Source organism: Amia ocellicauda, chromosome 7 (assembly GCF_036373705.1).
Source record: "Amia ocellicauda isolate fAmiCal2 chromosome 7, fAmiCal2.hap1, whole genome shotgun sequence".
Classification (NCBI taxonomy): Eukaryota; Metazoa; Chordata; class Actinopteri; order Amiiformes; family Amiidae; genus Amia; species Amia ocellicauda.
This window is the reverse complement of record NC_089856.1, coordinates 42,631,930-42,653,440: the sequence shown is the minus strand read 5'-3', so window position 1 is coordinate 42,653,440 and position 21,511 is coordinate 42,631,930. Positions and strand designations below refer to the sequence as shown.

Sequence of the window (21,511 nt, the reverse complement as noted above, 5' to 3'; positions counted from 1 at the left end):
AAGGAACAATTTAATCCCTTGAAGGTTCAGGACAAAAATAATGTTTAATGGAGTGTTTACCTTTTAAGTAATTTACTTAATATAAGGAGCATTTTCACCATGGGGGGGTGGATGCAACATTCCCCAACTCCACCCCCTCCTCACCGATGCACCCCCACCACCATCAGACTGCAATCACAATTAATGCCGTTAATACTTGCAAAATGGCAAAAACATTAAATTGTCTCTATGTGTGACATTGCAGAACATCTCATTAACTGGAGATGTTATTGTTTCACATGGATCTTGGCTTTGAATGTGAAATTAAAACTGGCTCTGCAATGATCTGACAATAGATTTATTGTATTGTGGCACAGCCCTCTGCTGCGTAGAAAATCATGCTTTTGATTAACATGTTTTTGGTTTGTGCTCCAGTCTTGGGGGGAAAAAAAATCTTCCGAACATCAGGAATTTAAAATCTCTTTCACACGCAATTAAATTTATATTGGCCAGGATAAAAAATAAAATAAAAACAAATGATCCTCACTGATACAATTTCAAAGCAATTTTGACACAATTTAAAAGTAATCTGCAAGAATTAGCTGAGTCAGAGTACAATTTGGTTTTACATATCATTAAGAGGCTGCTAATTGTGTGTTGGGGGGGGGTGGGCGGGGGGAACAACTTGTGTATTTGCAGAAAGGTGCAATTAAAACCTGCCTGTACTTTTAAGTTTTGCAAGTGTTCTGTATGTAAATATTCTGTACACAACTTTTATTTCTGTATTGAGAACTGTCATTTAAAGAGCATATTTTAGCACTCCAGTTTAGTTAAAAATAAAATTAAACTACCTTTTATTTATTCTGTGGTGACAGGGTTTTGTAAAACAATCAAATGTTTTATATTTAGTCAATAAAACCCATTTGTTTGTATTTCTATTTCATTTATGTTGTTTCTAACATTCCCATCGATTTAAATGGTTTGTACGTGCTGAAATTACAACAAGTGCTTTACTAACTTAAAGTGACATAGGTGGTGATTCTCTACAAGCAATATAATCATGTTCTGAAAGGTTTTAGTTGATTTGAAGGGTTTGGGAATTTCATTATCTGAGGCATGAGGTCAATCAACACTTTCGCTCATGAATTGGAAATTACTTTGAAATACAGAATTTATCTATTTATCGATTTGTGTATAACAGTTTGTTTTCTTAAGTTTTGTTTTGTTTTAGAGGTTGATTTTTATATATATATATATATATATATATATATATATATATATATAACTTTTGGGTTTTGTTACAATTAGAAATTGCATTTACATAGCTTTTTCCCCCCCCCATTTTTAATTTACATAACCTACTCAACACTTTGACGAGGCAAGAGGATTTTTATCGTGAAACAGCATGAAATGATGAAAGAAATAAAGAAAAAAATGACATTTGTTGGTAGAACCACCTTTGGCAGAAGTTGCAGCTGTGAGTCTTTTGGGGGCAAGTCTCTACCAAGCATGCACATCTAGATTGTACAATATTCGCTAATTTTCCTTGGCAAATTCAAGCTCTGTCATGTTGGATGGGGATCGTTGGTGGACTGCAATCTTCAAGTCTTGCCACAGATTCTCAATCGGATTCAAATCCACTTGATTTTGACCACTTTGGCCATGCTATGACATTCACTTCTTTGTTTATAAGCCACTCCAGTGTCATTTTGGCTGTGTGCTTGGGGTCTTGGTCCTGGTGAAGGGTGAATCTCCATCCCAGTCTTTTGCATTTAGGGCAAATAGTTCAACTTGTTTCATGTTTCAGAGTTGTCTTTGGCCTCTGGATGTCCTTTTTCCCAGGCTGCTCAGTTTGGGAGGACGACTGCTCTAAACAGATTCTGGATACTGCTGAATACCTTCCACTTAATGATCGAGTTGACTGCCCCAAGAAATGTTCAATGCCTTTTAAATATGTTTATACCCCTCCCCTGATTTGTGCCCTTTAATAACTTTATCCTGGAGTTGTTTGGTCCTCTGTTTTCATGGTAGCATTTTCTTTCTTTGCTATGGAGGGAGGTGTAATTAATCTGAAATCATGTGAACCGCTTTTATTGCACACGGATGGACTCCATTCAGTTAGTGTGAATTCTGAAGGCAGTTGGTTGCACCTGATCTTATTTAGGAGTGTCACGGCAAAAGGGGTAAATACATATCTAATGAAGACCTTTTCAGGTTTTTATTTGTAATGGATTAGTTTTTTCACCCACCCACCAATTTTTTTCCTCACATTGAAAATATGGAGTAAGTCAAATTTAAATGCATCAAAATTACAGGTTGTAACACAACAAAATGTGAAAAAGACCAAGGGCAGTGACTACTTCCTATAGGCACTGTATGTATAGCTTTTTTTCTCGCAGTTGTTTTTTACTTTAGATTTTGTTATTTTTGGTTTAATGAAATAGGCGTTTTCTTTTATTCCTTTTCTCAGTGCTGTCCTACAAATGTTCCAAAATGTTCCAATAATTTTCATGTTAGGCTAATAACGATCTTCTCAAAGGAGTTTATTAAGAGACAAAATTTGTAATAGGTGCATAGTGGTACAGAGCCATTCTCAAGTTTTGTACATGCTCACAAGTTCACATTTATTTTTCTTAAGTTTCCTAATTTGTTCTCGGGTTGCATGTCACATTCACTTTCTAGAGCGCAACTGTCAGTGATATAGAGCTACCGTCTGTCTGCAGCGCTGTCTAGACCTGTTGTAGAAGTGGGGTCTCTGTCAGCCCGGTGACTTCAATGCCACTGAAGCACATGCTTGCTGAACAGAACATTTTCTCCTCTATAATTTTGTAGCTGCAGTGGCGTCTGAATGAGGAGGCTGGTGGGAAAGAGCAATTTGACCCCATAGAATTTGAATTTGTGGGCCACAATAACTTGGATTTCAGAGTTCTGAAGCATTTGAAGAGAGGTGTTCGCTAGCCTGGAAATGAGAACTAGTTCTAAGTCAGTTTGTTTTGTGTTCACAGTGGCTTTATTTTATTTTATTTTTGTTAGATTTGTTTTTTGGGGGGGAAGGTATTTTTCTTTTATTTTTCATTAATTTAAATCCTTCAAATGCACAATATAAAAAAATACAAGAAACAACCAGGTGTATATATAATGAAAACTGTGTATACATCACTAGCGTTGTTACTTATTACCAGCATTAATGGTAATGTATATGAAGTTCCCCCCATCTAAAAAGTTGCGGTATATTACTCCTGAGTGTAGCAGACATTTTAACAGATTAAAATGAGCAATTCCTCACCCTGAACGTAATGTTTCAGATACTGTCAGACTGACTAATGTTCAAGCTTAGCCAAAGAAATGTTGGCACTTGCACACATTTAGAACTGTATCCTCAATAAATGTATTGTCTTTGGCTTTCTTGGCTCAGTTGCAGTATTTTGTCTGACTGTAGCTTAGGTGTGTATTTTTTGTTTGCTGGTTCCAGCAGCTGCTTCACTTTTTTTTTTTTTTTGTCGTCAGTCTGCCCATAGTTAATATAAGCCTCATGAAGTCTGCAGATGTTGCTGCTGTTGGCTGGACTGGGAGCCGAAAGACCCTGTGATTAAGCGTTTTTGCTCAGATGGAGGGCCTGTGAGGAGACCACAGATAACATTTTTTGGTTCTCTAGAAACACTAGCTAGCCTTCCCGCCCTCTTAAACTTATTAAGTGTTTTCTTATGCTAATCCAGTCCATACTTTTCACTGGCTTCCTATTGTTGCCCTTATTACATGCAAGAGCCATTTCCTTATTCACCGCTGTCTTCACCGAGCTGCTACTTCCTGTCATGCCTTCCCTCGAGTGCCCAACTGCCCCGGCTTGCTCTCTCCTCTCTTGCCCCACAGTGATGGAATGAGCTGTCCATGCATCATGGCACTAGCAGTGTTTCACCACTTATTGTATCTGTGTACATTATACCTGTAAACCTGTAATGTGAGGAGGATTATTTTTATTAGTGAATCTGTTAAACTTTTACTGTTGTGTATTTGTAGAAAAGTGTTGGTAAAACTATGTATGTTCCCTTGGATAAAAGCCCTGCTAAATAACACAAACAGTAACTAGATGCATGTTTAATTATGTGAACGTGCCTACTCAACCAGTGATGCTTATTGACGGGACTTTATGGCTCCCATTGCAGCCAAGAGTTGCAAAATCTGTGGGTTTAATATTCATTTTCACAAACCACTGCACACAGTCCCTTGTGTTGAACTTCCTTCAATCGTTTAGTAACGGTCATGCGGACTTGTGCATTTTCTTTACCTATAAGTGCAAAGTAAATGCATGTAAAATGGTTGTAGAGAAAAGTATACACACCCTTCATTTGAAGCAGTGTTATTTGGTGATCAATTTCGCTTAATGAATAGTTTATGAAACTATAATTACAAATTTTTCAGAGAAAAGTAAAGATTCCAGTTGAGTAAATTAAGGCCAGAGGCATATAATCTTTGACTGGTACTCCATTGATTTCTATACTGTGACAATCAAATGTGGTAACACCCCTTAGCCATGTTCAGTAAAATCGTCTGTATTTGTTGAAAATTTTGGATAGCGCAGATTATACTGTGCCCTCACTAGAGATACCACAAATAGCCGGCGGAGAGGAATTTTATCGGAAAAACTCTGAAAGACTCACTTGTCAGCCATATGTGGACACTAAATCTTTTGTATTACCCTGACTGTGTTGAAAGATTCTCCATCTTAATCCTTGTTTCCAAATACAAATATATATATATTTTTTGGTAGTGGTTTATGTAATTATGTACACGAGTCTAGCTTGTGGTTACACACACACACACACACACACACACACACACACACATGTATGCAACGTTCAAAATCCAAAAAGTGCACTTCAGATTAGTGGAGACCACAGGATCTATGGCTTTCTTCTCCGTGTTCCTTGGCTTACAAATACCTTCCTGGTCCTGCACTGTCCCGTCTGAAGAATCGGATCAGGCTGCTTGCATTTGAAATCTCTTGGTTTCTCTCAACACATGATTGACACATTATTTAACCTACAATGCCTTTAGTGCAGATGTTTCCACAGTTGATCAGTGCAGGAATGCAGTCTCCCTCTTTGTTCTGTTCAGAGGAACCAGGTAATTTAAAATGTAAGCACTTCATTCTGATTCAGCAGGACATACAAACACTACAATTGTCTCTTGGCTTCCTAGCAGAAGGAGGACACATTGTTCTGCATGAATATAGATTGAAATTACATTTGGGGCTTGATTCCCTGAAAAAAATGGGTTGTCCTCTGAGACGAGATTAAGTGTCTACAGTGTGGGAGAAGGTTGTGCTTTTCTTTACTCTCTTAGGAAGCTCCTTGGAGACCAGTGCCAAATGAAGTATTACAGATGTGGGGTATTATCTAGAGTATTGTATCGTTCAACATAATATCCAATGACTTGTGTTGTACACATGTATTCCCCGTTCTACTGTCTCGCTGACTTTCCTGAACAGTGGCAGTGATAAGTATTACCCACCCTGTGTAGTGTTTTACAAAGAGCTGTGGGCTCCAGCACTGAACCTAGCGGTACCCCCTATTACACCTATAATGGACAATATGTCTCCTGAACTTGTCTTCTCGTGATTAGGACACTTTGGTGTCTATCTACACAGAGCACACTGAATTCTTTACATGTATGGATACAATTCTCATGAGATACCAAGTCAAAATCCAAGTACACAATACCATATCCACTGCATAAAGCAACAGATGTGGATGTCTAAGTTTAATTATTAATTCAATCAACTGGGAGAGATTTCTCTGAGCCATGGTGGTTCAGTCCTGGTGGATTCTGTCTCTTCTCTTTGGCATTCCAATAAAACATTAAACTTGTGATTTTTCTATTTAAAACAAATTCTGGTTCCTGAAATACTCTGTAGGTAGATCAGTAGACATGGATACTGTTGTTCCTAAGACCTTGAGCAAACCAGATTCTGTTCAGATTAGCTTAATCAACCTTTACCCCCTTGAACCAGTCTAAACAAATAAATAGCAATTCAGCATTCACAGACAAAGGTAATTATAGTGCATCAGACTCTGCCATAATAAGCAAGTAACAGTTATGTCTGGGCTTAGTTGATTACATTTCAGACATTTGGTCACCTGAATGAAAGGAGTTCTGAAACCCTTCAATGTTTTCTAATAACGTTTTATCTGAAGAGCTGTAATTCATTTCTTCTTTTGTATTTTTTCTTATTAAGCCACTCGTTCAGTGAAAAGGTTTAATCGGTGAGTTTAAGAGGAAACCCAAAGAGACAGGGTCCCCCAACAACCCCATGCTGCTGATCCTAGTATTGACTATCATTGTTTGTTTGAATGCCAGCTTGGTGGTCTGGATATATACACCTGGTTTGGTACTTGCAGCTGTTCAGAGGATAAGTTGTGTAGAATAGATGCTTTACGAATAAACACACAGCATTTTAATATTTGTGAAAATGGCTTAAAGATGTTTATAATGGAAGACCTTTATGTCATCCCATTGAGCAAAGATCGTATTTTTAAGTCCCAAGATTAATAGTGTGGTTTGTTCATTGAGGTGTGCTACATGTTTATCAAATGCATGTACTGGCAATTGTTGAAAACATCAAAATGCATCTTATTAGCATCTAGTATATTGGTACTTGTATGAAAAAACAATAACTGTCACATTTCATTCTTATCAATTTTTTCATCTGTCCACTGGACTAAAAGTAGTGAAAAGGAATAATAAGTTCCTGTGTTCCTGCAGTGATGGTGTTGTGCTTTGTTTGTTCATCACTTGTGTCTTACTGCCTGAAGCACTGGAGACCGAAGCTCTTGGCCGCCTTATTAATAACCTAATGAACACTAACATTAAAAATGCACTTAAAATTGTTATTTTTGTGGTTTGAAAGGAGAGAAATGGAATTCTTTCAAAATAATTTTTCCCCCTCCAATTATCCAGCCATTGAAAAACACTTTCCAATAATTTTTTTGCCTTACAGGAACAATAATCTATTTGTTTGCAGTGTAGACAAATCCTCCACTGTCAAATGACAAAGGTTATTGTTTTCTTACGTGCTTGTTTATCTCTCTCTATATCAGAATAGTGTAAAGTACTTTGTAGTAAATGTTCACAGGAATGAGGGTATGGGATATGGGAACAACTGCTGTCTGCACAGAGGCAGAGATTAGCAAAGAACTATCCACAAGGCGTCCAATCGAAACTGAGCACTAGGACAAAAGGCTTTTGTGTTCTGTGAATTGTTTTTTTATTAACTGTAAAATCCAAAAAATACTTCCTATTTTGCTGACTCGTACTTAATTAAGCATTACTTTATGCTTCTCAAACACTCGAGAATTTATCTCTGCAATGTAGACAATACTTTTTTTATCATCCTGCATTCATAAACCAAATTATACAGTTACACGCATTCAGCTCACATTCCTGTAGGATAGAGGGATTTGAAAACACTGTCAGTGCTGGATCGCTGAACTCCCATCTTTGATCTACAAAACTCGCAAGAATTTACAAGGTCAAGACGTGTCTCTCGCCAAATGAGTTTACAACTGTACCAGAGCAATGCATTTCCTTTTACTGTGGTACTGATGTTGTGTTTGAATATAAAGTATTTCAAGTTATGGCCGGCTGCATTTTAAGCAGAGTTGCAACCTTTATTTGTGTTGAACTGTGTTGAACTGGGCTGCTTTCCTGCTGTGCTCTTAATTTAGAAGCTGCACGTATCGGTGTCCCAGAGGCATGAAGTAGGTCAATGATGGGAAAAGGAGATATTTTTGGAATATTTTATTTGAAGTAACTCGAAGAATGATGCAAAACAACCGGGGACGGGGATGGGGGGTCATATAAGTCTCATACTGGTTTACACGGTTTGAAGGAACGTGGAGACCTGAGTTTTATTTCCATTTGTCATCCATTTCACTCCTTGTAGCTTAAATATGTGTTTGGAATAGAAGTCAACCAGGAAGGTTAATTCTTTCACAGAGAATGGATTGGGATAGGGAGACGTGTGTGTGATTTAGTGTGGTTTGGGGTCTCTCCTGATTCACTGTTAATCACATTGGCCGTATTCAAGTGTCTGGCACATGCATGGGCTGCTTTGTGCACAGAGTTGGTCTTTAAGTGTTTCTTAAAGAAAGGGGAAAACCAATGGAGCATCATTTAGCTTGTGTAGGTATAAAATACACAATGGGGCGCAATGGATGCTTGACACCTGAATGTGTGGCTTCTATTGTTTCGATACATTGTTTGTCTTTGCTATTAGAAGATAGAAAATATTATAATCATTGATTGCCAATTTCACTTGGATGTTTTTGTTTATGAGGAACAAAGTTATACTAATATTAAGTTTTTTTTAAGATTTTTAACATTTCTTCGTGTTGTTCACCCATACCCACAACTTACACTACAAAAACCACTATTGATGTATTTTCTGAAAAATATCCAGGTACAATAGCACTGGTAAAGAAACATTTTAAATAAATTATATCAATAAATAAAATATCAAATGAATCACTTGAGGGCGCTAGAAATAACCTACCGTTTATATAATCTTACAACATCTTAATTGTCATATTATTCAGAGATGGGTTCTGAAATAGTGTACTTTTCAAACAGGCATCATTTGATTAGCTCTGTAGTTTTCCCATGATTGCCTTCTTAGTTTTCTATATGAAATCCAAAAAATAAATGACCTGTGCTTCACAAACCTTTTGTCAGCACAGATTGTAACACTCCTGCCCCTCTACAACACATTTGAATCTTAGTGAAAATAACTGAAGTGGAAAAAATGTCTTTCTCTTATGTTTTTTTTTTAGTCATTCACTGCCAATGTTAAAGGATAAGTGCCACAAACAGACTGTTAAAAACCCTTTGCGTAGCAGATTTGTACCACGTTTTAAAGCCTCTCGTCTGAAATAGTGCAACAGCAAATTCGAATTTCCTGCATCTTGAGCATTTATTTTTATATGTACAGTTTTTTGTACAGTTTCCACACAGTCCCTGGGACTTCATTCTTCACAACTGGCTGTAGTCTTCTGGCACCCAGCTCCCAGAAAACTGTCCTGATGTCTGAGACATTCACTTTATTCATGCCGAGCCTGTTAATCCCCTTGTGGTGTCATCGTTACTTAACTAAATTGTGGAATAAAAAATATATAATCTAGGAGTACTCTTAATGTGGAGCAATATATAAATTGGCAGTTAGTACACCAGCAGAGACTTGGATACTTGAGTGAGTGCAGAATTAACAACTGACGTCATCCAAAAGGTAGCTGGTGAAATAAATCCCCAACTCTGTTCCCAACTAACAGACTGTGGCTGCTGTGGTGTTTAGTCTGAGGATAACCAGTTAGGAGAAGAAGAAATATCTTGGGAAGCTTTGAGCAACTTATCCCACTTGACCTGGTCTACTAACTCACCGGTGATCATCTAGCCAGTCCTGTACATCATTGCTGCTCCACTTTGCATGATTTCCCAGCCTAGTTGTTTTTCTACTTTTGTAACCAATTACTGTTGCTTGAAGAAACTTTTTTCCCCCCTTACCGTCTCACACTGAATAGAAAAGAAATAATACGTACAGAATATCAATGATCACAGCCAAGCAAGGAACTAAAATAATGGCAATCTATCTAATCTGATTCTGCTTTACATATAATTATTGAAGTAAGGAATAATTTGCTTTCTGATTAAGCAAATGCATTGTGATCAGTATCGGTTTAGGATGCTCCTGACCTCAAACCTGAAAACAAAAACAAGTTTGGAAAAATGCAAGGATCTGAAATATGGTCTTGGCAGTTATGCTTTGCACTGATAATTCAGGTGTCAAACTCTGAGATTCTGGCAAGTGTGTACACTATGTATTCTGAGTTTCCCCGCTCCTAACATGCTCCAAACATGCCTGCTGACCGATCAGGGTTACATTTTGTTTTCCCAAGAGGCAGGGCTTATGTTTTTATTGTATTTGTTGACGTCATGAGAGGAATGTTTTTCTGATTGTTTGCTAATATTAATAACCCTGGAATGTCCCTCAGGGAGATTTGGGATCCGTGTCCATCCGTTCTCCAAACGCCCAGACTATAGTCAATACCTTAGCCTTTTCAAATGCAGTTTTTAACTTAACTCTTTTGAACTAATCTTCATGTTTCAACCACAACAAGATCAGCTTATTCCCTACCTGTACATTGTGAATAAAAATTATTTAAACCACCTATAGTCACATTGCCATTAATTATCTTAACTGTTATAGTTTATTGAAGCTTTTGGTCCATGTTGACTTGGGTTCATATTAGGGTTAATTATTCATTTCCAAACTTCCAATGACTTTTGTTACCTTGCACTCTGTAGCCCAGCACTACTTTCTCACTGCACTGACAGACTTGCTGTGATCTATTGCCATTTAGTCCCTATGCTTCTGCTTGCCGGTTGTACAAAGGAGCCGCCCACTGACGCCACAAGGCACCACTGCAGCTCCGTTCAGCCCGAGCCCCACATTGCACACTCACAGTGCCTTTGTACTCTTTTTCTGTGTAGCCAAACGCTGTCATTGTGCCTCTCTGTAGGACACGGTGCTGATGTCAAGTGTGTGGACTGGCATCCAACCAAAGGCCTGGTTGTGTCAGGGAGCAAGGACAGTCAACAGCCAATCAAATTTTGGGATCCAAAGACGGGACAGAGCCTGGCCACGCTGTAAGTTCTAGAATGGATTCCGGTTCCTCTATGGCATTCACAGAGAGACCCTGAAAAAGTGCTCACCCAGCCAAATTAGACAGATTTCCTCCTTTGCTGGGCTGAGGGTTGAATCTCCTAGGGGACCTCTTTTTAGTATTAGAAATGTTTAGAAAGAATTTACACCATCAAAGGAAATCAACTTCTTAGGCACTGATGCTTTTGGTTACATTACATGCTTATGGATTACATCATTCAAGTAAATAATAATTAGAAACATATGAAACCATCTCAAAGGATTTCTTGGGCAAATGGCAATGGCCTTTAATGATATCCATTTGTTTTTCTTACATTGAAGTACTTAGTGTCTTCAGTTCATTCAGACAGTCCGGTATTTAGTTCGCAGGGTGTAAACAATTCTGTGATTTAGCCCCATTTCACTTCCTGCCCCTTGTTACCCCGCAGTCACGCCCACAAAAACACAGTGATGGAAGTGAAGTGGAACCTGAATGGCAATTGGCTGCTCACGGCATCACGTGACCACCTGTGCAAGCTGTTTGACGTGCGGAACCTGAAAGAGGAACTTCAGGTCTTCAGGGGTCACAAGAAAGAGGCCACAGGTCAGACCACGAGGGGGGAGGAAGAGTCTTCTGTACTGCATGAAAGGACAACTAATCAATGAACGATCTCTACTTTAATTTCCCGGTGTGCAATCAAAGACATATTTACTTCCAGTGGAAAATACAAGTTATGAGCTTTACGTTTCCAGGTTAAATGAAGATGTTCACACACCCCTCTCAGAACATTCTTTGACTTATTTTCACAAGTGTGGTGTAGCTCTTAGTTTGCCCAAGTCATAACCTTTACTGATGGGGTTTTTCTGCAAAGGAACATTTGCAGACATTGTTCTGGTTTTCCAGACACTTGCAGACTTCTGTATGTTGGCCCAGGAATGCAGATTTAATTGGCTAACCATTGATTTGAGTCTAATGGTTTGTCTGCCTTCTCTCCCCTTGCTCTCATGCTGGTACTGCCCTATAGCTGTTGCCTGGCACCCCATCCATGAAGGCCTGTTTGCCAGCGGGGGCTCTGATGGATCTCTGCTCTTCTGGCATGTTGGGTAAGAGAATCTCTGCCTTTTGGTCTCCACGCTTGGTGTCTGTGGGCATCCCAAAGAAGACTGTTTGTCAGACTCAACTCATATTCAGCTTGAGCTTACAGTAACGATGATGTCACAGTGAGATGCCACTAATACAGACTTGGGTTGGACATTAATAGAGTGGCTCGGTACTCGGAGGTTGACTTGTGTGTTCCTGTGTTGCAGAGTGGAAAAGGAGGTGGGAGGCATGGAGATGGCCCACGAGGGCATGATCTGGAGCCTCGCCTGGCATCCATTGGGCCACATCCTCTGTTCTGGCTCCAACGACCACACAAGGTAGGTGTGGTCCAATATAGCCCTTCTGTGCAGTGGCTTTCAGCTGCTTGATGACATTCAAATGCAAATTATTGTGCTCCTCAGGATATGCATAGTGGCCTTCTAATATTGTGCTGTTTTACATAAACGAATGCAGCAGTGCCTGATTGTCCTCTCCTGTCCCCTGCAGTAAATTCTGGACCAGGAACCGCCCTGGAGACAAGATGAGGGATCGTTACAATCTGAACCTTCTACCTGGCATGTCAGAAGACGGTGTGGAATACGGTACGCGTCCGCTGTAGTACGAGAAGAAGCCATGAAGATGACTTATGCTGAAGCAGTCAGGCAGAACATCTATTTTGTGGTGAAGTGGTTGATTTGCAAACCAACGAAAGTCAACAGTTAGGGCCCTCGTGCCAATTGGGAGAATCCACCCTGTCATCTTGCCAGAGACGACAGGAAATATTCCATATCTTTGATCTCAAATGTTCTTTTGTTTGATACAACTGTTTCTCTGCTCTCTAGATGATATTGAGCCCAACAGCATGGCAAACATCCCAGGAATGGGTATCCCTGAGCAGCTGAAGATGGCGATGGAGCAGGAGCAGAGTGGTAAGGAACTGCTTCAACATCTTTTGTTTTAATGGTAGGAAATAAATATTTGATATTGATTAGTAAATACTGTACGTCTTTGGAAAAACTGATACTTTCTGAAGGTTGAATTCTGCAAATCCAAAATGCTTTCCACAGTCTGCTCAGAAGTACAGTGAACGTTATGAATGGACTGTGTCATTGGATTGTGTCTGACTTGTGTATGGTCCGTGTGTCTGCAGGGAAAGAGGATGTCGGTGAGGCGGAGATGACAATCCCAGGCTTGGACTGGGGTATGGAAGAAGTGATGCAGAAAGACCTAAAGAAGGTCCCACAGAAGAAAGTTCCCTACGCCAAACCCATCCCAGCACAGTTCCAGCAGGTAACGTCCAAGAGCAATGTGGAACATCAGAACGATGCGGGGGGAATTAACAATACTAGGATATTATTGTTCTCTGCTTTCTGGAAAGAACTGTCGGAGTCTAAAGATGCACATCAAGTGAGGGGCAACATGACTGTAGGGAACAGGTTATAGGATGGAAAAGAAAGAAAAGTGACTTGATAACTCCTAATCGCCTTCTTACACAGGCCTGGGCAGAGAACAAGGTGCCTGCTCTTGCCCCTGGGGAGCTCCCGAAGGAGAGGAAGGATGAGAAGAAGGTCGATGGCAAGAAGAAGACTCAGGCGGAGATTGAGCGGGAGATGGCAGCCCTGCAGTACACCAATCCGCTGCTGCTGGAGGTGAGAAGGATGCGACACCCTGACATTTCATTCCAATGAGTCTCATCAGAGTGACGTGGTATAGGTCTATGTCAAGTTTTTAAGTATTTTTGTTTTGTTTGTTCCTTTCATTCCAGCAACTCAAGATTGAACGTCTTGCTCAGAAACAGTCAGACCAGGGTGCTCCTCCTCCAGGCCCCCAGCAGGGGGCGATGCAGCCTTTCCCTGGACAGGGGCCCATGCCCCCACCTCCTCAGGGATTCCAGCAATCTATTCCACAGCAGATGCCCCCCAACATGCCTCCTATGGGTCCAGGAGGCCCACAAGGACCATTTATTCCCCAGGGCCAGATGGGCCCCCCTGGACCTCAGCTGCACCAGGGGCCTCCTGGACCTCAGGGCTTCATGGGGCCTCAGGATATGCATGGGCCACAGGGCATGCCGAGGCACCCAGGCCCTCATGGACCAATGGGGCCTCAGGGGCCTCCTGGTATGCAGGGCAACAAGGGCATGCATGGACCTCCAGGAATGCCTCCAGGATCCAGAGTTATGCAGGGCCCACCCCCAGGGGGAATGCAGGGTCCTCCAGGGCCACCAGGGGGCATGATGGGGCCCCCACCTCGTGGAATGGGGCCTAGAGACAATCAGGGACCTCCTCAGGGAGGCATGATGGGTCCCCAAGACATGAGGGGGCCCATGCCCCAGGGAAACATGATGGGACACCAAGGGCCACCCATGCAAGGGGGGATGATGGGACCCCCAATGCATGGCCCCCAGAGCCAGCAAAACCAGCCTAGAGGTCATGGAAATATGCAGGGAATTGGGAACATGCATGGAATAGGAAACATGCCAGGTCCTCCGGGGGGTATGCATGGACATCCTGGAAATATGCAGGGACATCCTGGAAATATGCATGGACCTGGCAATATGCAGGGTCCTCCGGGCAACATGCAGGGACCTGGAAACATGCATGGACCTCCAGGTAGCATGCATGGCCCTGGCAACATGCCAGGCCCTCCTGCAAACATGCAGGGACCTCCAGGGAACTTGCATGGGCCAGGCAACATGCAAGGGCCTCCTGGCAATATGCATGGACCAGGGAACATGCAGGGAATTCCACCATTCATGCAGCAAGGCAAATCGCCCCTGCTGGGTGAAGGTCCCAGAGGCCAGTTCAATCAGGTGAGTTTCAGCCTATTAGAGTAAACCACAAATCATGACTGCTGTTTCTGTGTGCAGTGGCTCTCGGCCCTGGTCCCGAGGACCCCACTGCCCTGCTTGTCTTTGTTCCAGCTAAGCTCTCAGTTACTTAATTGAACTCTTAACTGAAATAGTAATTTGTCTAATCAGAACTTTTTAATTAAAGTAACCAAGTGTTTGGCTGATCCATGAAAGGATTGAACAGAAAACAAGGTTTTTAAGACTTGCTTTGTTAGAATCACAGAAGCATTTCAACAGACAGACTCCATATAGACACTAACCTTTATAAGTCACTGAGGATCACTGAACCACATTGAATGTACTTTAACACTGTTTGTTTCTCAGACGGGACAGAACCAAGGGCCACCTCCACTGATGTCCGGGATGGTGCAACAAGGACCCGGCCCCAACGGGAAAGGTAGTAGGAATTATTTTATAACTTTTCCATTTTTTGTGTCTCTGTCTGGTTGTCAGTCAGTTCACTAAATGATCATGTTGTTCACTACCCTACATGGTGCGCAGCAGTGCTTTGGGTTGTAGACTGGAGGGTTGTGGCTTCAATCCCCCGGTAGGCACACTGCTGCGTACCCTTCGAGCAAAGGGACTTTTATACTGGAGCATTCTGGATAGAGCAGTCTCTGGAAATGGGTACCCACGTGAGTCGCTTTGAATTAATGTCAGCCAAATAAGGGTAGGGTAGCAATGTGTAGGGAATCGGGCAATGGCGGGTGCAGTTTGAGGGACAGTTCAGGAGTGACACTTCAGGGGTTTGTTTGATTGACAGGTGACGGGCTGCTGGGTCCTTGCCCTGGCCCGGTGGTTAGGGTGCCCAGCCCCGGCCATGGTGGTATGATGCTCCAGCCACACCAAGGAATGGGCGATTGCTGGCATCCAGGGCCCGGTAACATGCCTGGCACTGCAGGACAGCCAGGTACCCCCTAGCAAGAGGCTGCCACTCAGAGCCTCTCTATAGTTCAGAGCATGGTCAATTGTCAACACTCCAGGCCTTTCGTTCATCCAGAGCCATTGCAAATAAGTTAGAGCTTGAATTTACAGATATTTTGCATCAGAAGTACCATTCCCTGTGCTGAGAGTAGATGTTAGTCTAAATTATAGCACTGGTGCAGTTAGAGCAGGAAAATGCATTGGCCAATTGTTCCACCTTCTTCCTTCCTGGTGCAATTGCTGTGTAGGAGATTGTTGTATACCAGAGGATCTTCTCAGTGTTGAGTTCCGATATGTAGTCAAAGAGACGTGGAGCTGGAGCTTTCGCAAACGGATGGATTGGAAACCTGGAGTGTTGTGGGCATTGGTTTTGGGAGTGCAGAGACAGGAGAGGAACACGGCACTTAAGTTGATCATTGGGAGAAAGGTTTAGCATTTCTCCAGTTGGGCACATTGGAATCACTTGAGGGATGAGTTTGGGATCTTATTTCCTTCAACTGGTTTCCTAAAAGTGTTGCACAGTGAGAAGATTGTGGACCCAGGGTATAATCTGTCAATTTAGCACTTGGGTTGTGGATGCCTTTTCAATGGATTGTAATGCAGGTAATCCTCGCAATAAAATCATATTTTTAAGTAAAGTGAATTAACAAGAGGAGATTAAGTGAAATCTATTGAAAAGGCTACAGGTGTTTGGATTGTTTTAGGTGGGTATTGTTCTCCTAGGTTTGCTGTACAACATCAAGGTGTGTGTGGGGGTTTTCTGTGGCAGAACGGTAGGTGTTACATCTCTAACCAATATCAGCATACACTTAACACAACTGGCTGTATGTGTTTTTGCGAATGGCTGTAGTTGTCTTGGCCTGCCTCTGTAATGTGGACACTGACCTTAATGGCACTGTCAACCAGACCTGGAAGAGAAAAAAACATAAGCAAGGAGTCTGATCCATCTGTCTCCATTTCAGGGGACGCCCGTGGGCCGCCCAACCATCACATGGGTCCGCCACCTGACCGGCGAGGACCTGAGGCGGCTGTGGTACCGGAGCAAGGCTCTGAACGAGGCGGGCCTTTCTGGGGGGAGTCACGTGACGGACGCCGCGGCCCCACTGCGGAATTCGAGGGCCCAGATGACCGGTTCCGACCCCGGGGGGAGGAGAGCTGGAGGCAACAGCAGCAGCACCCCACCCCCCCGCCGCGAAGCCAGAGCCAGGAGTTCCGCGAGGGGGACTCCCGCGGCCACAGCAGAGGAGGGCCCCACGGAAACTGGGAGGGCCGGCGGACCTCGGAGGAGAGGTTCCCTCGGGATGGGGAGGAGCCGCGGTTCAGGGGGCGCAGGGAAGAGAGGTGCGTTAGATCAGCTTCTCGGCACAACAAAGTGCCAGGCGTCTTTTTCACAGTGCGTTTAATCATAACTCTTTGAGTTTGGGCTAGCCGTATTAGTAGTTAATAATTGCAGATGTTGTTGAAAAGCAAAATAGCCCCTTGCATGATTATATGCAGTTCTTGTAATCTTCAATACTTCTTCAGAACTAGCGAATGCCATCTTATCAGTGTCCACAGTGATGGCACTCTTCAGGTTTTGGATTCTGAGGCCATGGGTGAGTGTAGCCAGGTAACGTGTCTCTGGGTTGTACGTAGGTTTGACAGTTACGAAGGCCCCGGGGAAGAGTTTGAACAGAGGCCGCGAGACCAGAGACGCCCCCCCCATGGCCGGCATGGACAAGATTTTGACCATGAGCAGTCGGACGAATCGTGAGTAACATGTTTGGTTAAAATGAGCAACCTCTTTAGCCCAGGGGCAGATGGAGTCACATAGCCTCTGAATTATTCCAGAAATTCACCTACATTTTTAAGGGAAACTAGACACTATTTTTGTTAATATTTAAATCTCCAGTAGACCTCCTGCAGCCACGTGACCTCGAAGCATCAAAACACAGCCATCTTGGTAGGCAACTCCACTTGCTGTGATACAGGGGGATTTGACAAACACCAGCAATATTTACCTTGATCAGACAGATACAAGTAGATGTATGTCTAAACTACAGAGACTCAGTATTACTGATTAATGCACCTGACGTGGATGTGACATTTTTTATAAGGTGCTGCTGCTGCAATATTTGTCTGCATTTCATTCTCTGGCACACCCAACATAACATTCTTCTACCCGATTGGGTTATTTATAATTTCTTTCTGATATGTTGCTGCTGTATACTCACATAGAAAGGTGTCACAGTAAAAGATTAATATAAAAAGATTAATCACAACCTGGCGAACAACAACTTTCTTGCATTGTAGATTCACTTTCTCATACTGCCTTCCAACTAAGTAACCTGGTTATCTTGCCTGCCAAAATGGCGACTGTTTTGATCCAGACGCTAAGGCTGCTGGGATTGTGACGTCATCTGCTGGATCCCTATAGTGTAGTATTGTTCGTGAAGACTCGAGCTTGTTGTTGGAAACGACGCCTGCATCTCTGCTCATCTAAATGGGCAGTAAAGCAGATTGCTGTTGCCCCTATAAACAAGTTGCCATTACCCGGCCTGTCCCCAACAGATTCCGGAGGGGCGGCCCTGCGCGGCACGACGCCCGGGGCGGACGCAGCTTCTCCGAGGAGTTCTCCGGAGAGGAGGGTTACGAGCCGCAGGATGACAAAGCGAGAAGCTGGGATGCTGGAGGGAGGGGGAGGAGTCGTGGGACACCCAGAGGAGGTGAGGGTCTGTACCACGTGGATGGACTCCTAAAAGGGTCCCTCAGTTGATGTAATGCTCTCTCTGCCATTAAACATCAAGCTGCTCAGTTTTCCTAAGCATTCGTGGCTAAATGTGGCATAACAGTGAAAGTGTAATTAAGAAAAGGCATAAAACATCATTTTTTTTGTTTCCTAAAATGACACTTTCTACACTAACCGGCAGCTACTGATGCAATAAATCATCCACTTACAGTAATAAGTGTTTGATGGCCATACTTTAATTTAATTTAATCATTTTGGTTTTAACTTTTTTCAAATCCAATAAAAAATTGCTTTTTAGTTTGTGAAATCCACATTTTTCAGTTTTGCTAAATGACAATGACAGGCCGTTCTTCCAGTATTAATAAGTAGCTTCCGGTCTCCCTGTCTGCTTCCCTTGTTTAATGATGTGCAAATGTTTCCAGGCGGACGGAAGGGGCTGCTCCCAACTCCCGATGAGTACCCCCCACATTACGAAGGCGGACGCAAGCCAGACAACTGGGAGGCCGGGCGAGACCCAGGTGAGAGGGAGTGAGAGGGAGTGAGAGGGAGGAAGGGTATTCAATGCAAGAACAGCATCACTTTGGCTGGCAGTAGGTATTGGCCATGTTTGGAGCCAGTGAACAACCTCAGTGGTGGTGTTGTGTGTCTGTAGGTCATGAACACTTCAGGGATGGACCACGGCCCGACCACACACCCCGCGACAGCCCCTCCCCGGCCAGCAGGGAACGCTCCTCCTCCCTCCAGGGGATGGACATGGCATCGCTACCCCCCCGCAAGAGGCCCTGGCATGACGGGCCGGGCACAGGCGACAGAGACTCCCCCGGGGGCGGCCCTGATGACCGAGCCCCTGGTAAGAGCACCCCCCAGCACCCTGCAACTACAGGACAAGATGATGTAGCTCATTCAAGACGTACGTGTTCGTAGCTGTGCATTGCTGTCTGGGCTGGAAAATCGTATAAGTGGCATTTTGTATTTATTTTATTTACTATTCAGGATGGTCGCACAGCCTGGAGATTTTGTGTAATGTAATACAATCTACAAACATGTTTTTACCAGGTGTGCTTAAAGTTCAGGGGGTCTGTCAGTGTGTCGATATTAGAGAGGTAAGGGGTGTCAGTTGCTGCTTCCCCTGTGCGTTTCCCCGACTAAAGGTAGGCTGTTCTCGGTGTTGCAGGCCGTGGCTCTTCTCAGCGCGGGATGAAGCTGGGCAGGTCCGGCTCTCAGGACGGAGACTCGCACAGAGAAGAGGCCGGCTTCGGGGGCACGTCCCGAGGAGCAAGGGGGACCTGGGGTCGAGGTTCAGGCGGAGGAGGAGGCAGTGGAGACGGCGGACGTGGCGGAACAGGAGGGGCAGCCGTGAACATGAACAGCTCCGGGCCGGCGCGGCGCGGCTCCACTCGCGGGTCTTCACGGGGAAGCCGGGGCCGATAGGGCTGACAGAACTACGGTGGGGGTAGAGGGACAATGTTTCACTCTTGACATGCTGTGAAGACTTGAGCGGGACAATCCTAAGGCCTCGGGGACAGGTTCAAAGCAGGGGGGATGGGGTGGGATTGTGGGGAAGAGCAGCAGCACCTTCCAGAGGTGGGACACTAGCAGAGAAGGACAGCAGCACAGCACTGCTCCTCACAGGACTCGCGCTCTTTACTGGGATCAACGGGGCCACATCCTGCTGGATTAATTGACTCGAAACAGAAACTCCCTGTGTGTGTGAATCTGTGTGTTTATTGCTCCTCTGTCCACTCATTAACCCCCAAGCTCCTGTCCAAGGCAGTTTACCCTATATGTCACAGGAACAGGTCCAATTAGTGGTTAGGTATGTCTTCACACACAGCCTGTCCACTGTCTGTCCTGTTGGCACCGAACTGTCATGCAATCGGTGTTCTCCCATTCTAATTCTTTGTACGGCATTTCATCTCCCACCTTTTCCACTTGTTCTAACTCTTCCCTCACTAATCCATTCATCACACACTTCCAGGATGAGCGCCGGTACCGATGTCTCTGGCATCGATGACAAAGGAGACCTCCACACGTAGAGATCTCGAATGAGTTGATGGAAACGAGCTCAGATGGTTGATTTTTTGGTTATGTTTCACAGTCTCGGTTGTACGATTTTCACACAGGTTGATTCAGTGCTCTCCCTTCCTGTCTCACTGTCACAGACCTCAGGCCAACACCCATTGACAGTATTCTTGGACTGTCCTTCCTGACAGCCACCCCAATTATAAAACCCAAGGACAGAGTATTGATCGACAGGATGAGTTTGTCAGCTCACCGTGGATGAGGTGGCAGTTACAGCTGCAGCTGTTTTCCATGTTGTATTTCCATCTCTTATTCCCCTGAGACACCCAGATGCCCCCTGGCACCCTTGAACAAACCGATCGGACATTTTCTGTCACTCACCTTTCTTCTTTTTATAGAAGTGCCATTGGATTAAAAGATGTAAATAAATTGAATAAATGCAGAAAGAAATCAACAGCTGGATGCTCTAATTCTAGTTCTTGCCGCTGGTGTTCGCTGTGTTCTGAAATGGGGGGACGCGTCCATCCTGCACGAGGAAAGTGGCGCGAGAGCCACTGCGGCTCTGTTCTCACTGAGGAAATTCAGTAATTGATGTTTCCGATTCTACACATGTTTTTTCCGGGAGAGCACATTTTGCTACAAAGAAAAGAACAGCGGGTTCTCGTTTGTTTTTCTTTACGGAACTCCTAGTTTTCTTTGGTTCCTTTTTAAAACAAGCAAAAAAAAAAAAAACACCACAAAAAAAAATAAAAGTATACTGGACTCTGTAACATTGCCAGGCAACTTTCTGGGTGTGCAGAGACAGTGTGTTTCTTTGTAATTGTACAGTTTGTCAAGAGATTGTCATATCGTTTTTTTTTTGTTCATTTTTTTTGTATGAAACTGCAATAGAATTTGTGCAAAATTTACCAAAAAAAAAAAGTGTCTGGTTTCATCTTTTCATTTTCCTTTCTGTGTTGAGGTACAATCTTCTGCTGCAGTGTCTTACAAATCCCATGATCTATATATCTTTCTCTCTATCTCTCATATATCTCAAACTAGACTCCCGAGTTGGAAAGAACCCCTTTGAATTTTGTAGGATGTACTTTTTATGTATAATTCCCCATACACTAAATAGGCAGATCTTTTTTCCCCCCAACTAAAACAGTCCCTACAACTCATTTCAGGCTACATTCACCAGAAAGCACAAATTATAAGATAAAGGACACTGAAATCATTGCACCTAGAAGCAACACA

General features: G+C 43.3%; 1 protein-coding gene across 4 annotated transcripts in view; it reads left to right on the top strand.

Annotated features, from left to right (window-relative positions):
- wdr33 (WD repeat domain 33) overlaps positions 1-20,729 on the top strand; it is a 36,235-nt gene extending 15,506 nt beyond the window's left edge. For 2 of the 4 annotated variants that reach the window (XM_066709752.1, XM_066709754.1), the window contains exons 8-24: positions 10,551-10,677; positions 11,122-11,276; positions 11,698-11,776; positions 11,981-12,091; positions 12,261-12,355; positions 12,596-12,682; positions 12,904-13,043; positions 13,250-13,402; positions 13,519-14,562; positions 14,926-14,998; positions 15,365-15,511; positions 16,488-16,866; positions 17,161-17,274; positions 18,076-18,230; positions 18,676-18,771; positions 18,906-19,163; positions 19,428-20,729. In XM_066709752.1, coding sequence (XP_066565849.1) covers positions 10,551-10,677; positions 11,122-11,276; positions 11,698-11,776; positions 11,981-12,091; positions 12,261-12,355; positions 12,596-12,682; positions 12,904-13,043; positions 13,250-13,402; positions 13,519-14,562; positions 14,926-14,998; positions 15,365-15,511; positions 16,488-16,866; positions 17,161-17,274; positions 18,076-18,230; positions 18,676-18,771; positions 18,906-19,163; positions 19,428-19,684 — 3,470 coding nt within the window. In that variant the 3' untranslated portion in view covers positions 19,685-20,729. The remainder of the gene's footprint in view (positions 1-10,550; positions 10,678-11,121; positions 11,277-11,697; positions 11,777-11,980; positions 12,092-12,260; positions 12,356-12,595; positions 12,683-12,903; positions 13,044-13,249; positions 13,403-13,518; positions 14,563-14,925; positions 14,999-15,364; positions 15,512-16,487; positions 16,867-17,160; positions 17,275-18,075; positions 18,231-18,675; positions 18,772-18,905; positions 19,164-19,427) is intronic. The other 2 variants (XM_066709755.1, XM_066709756.1) reach the window with 2 other exon arrangements.
- Positions 20,730-21,511: the final 782 nt, after the last annotated feature.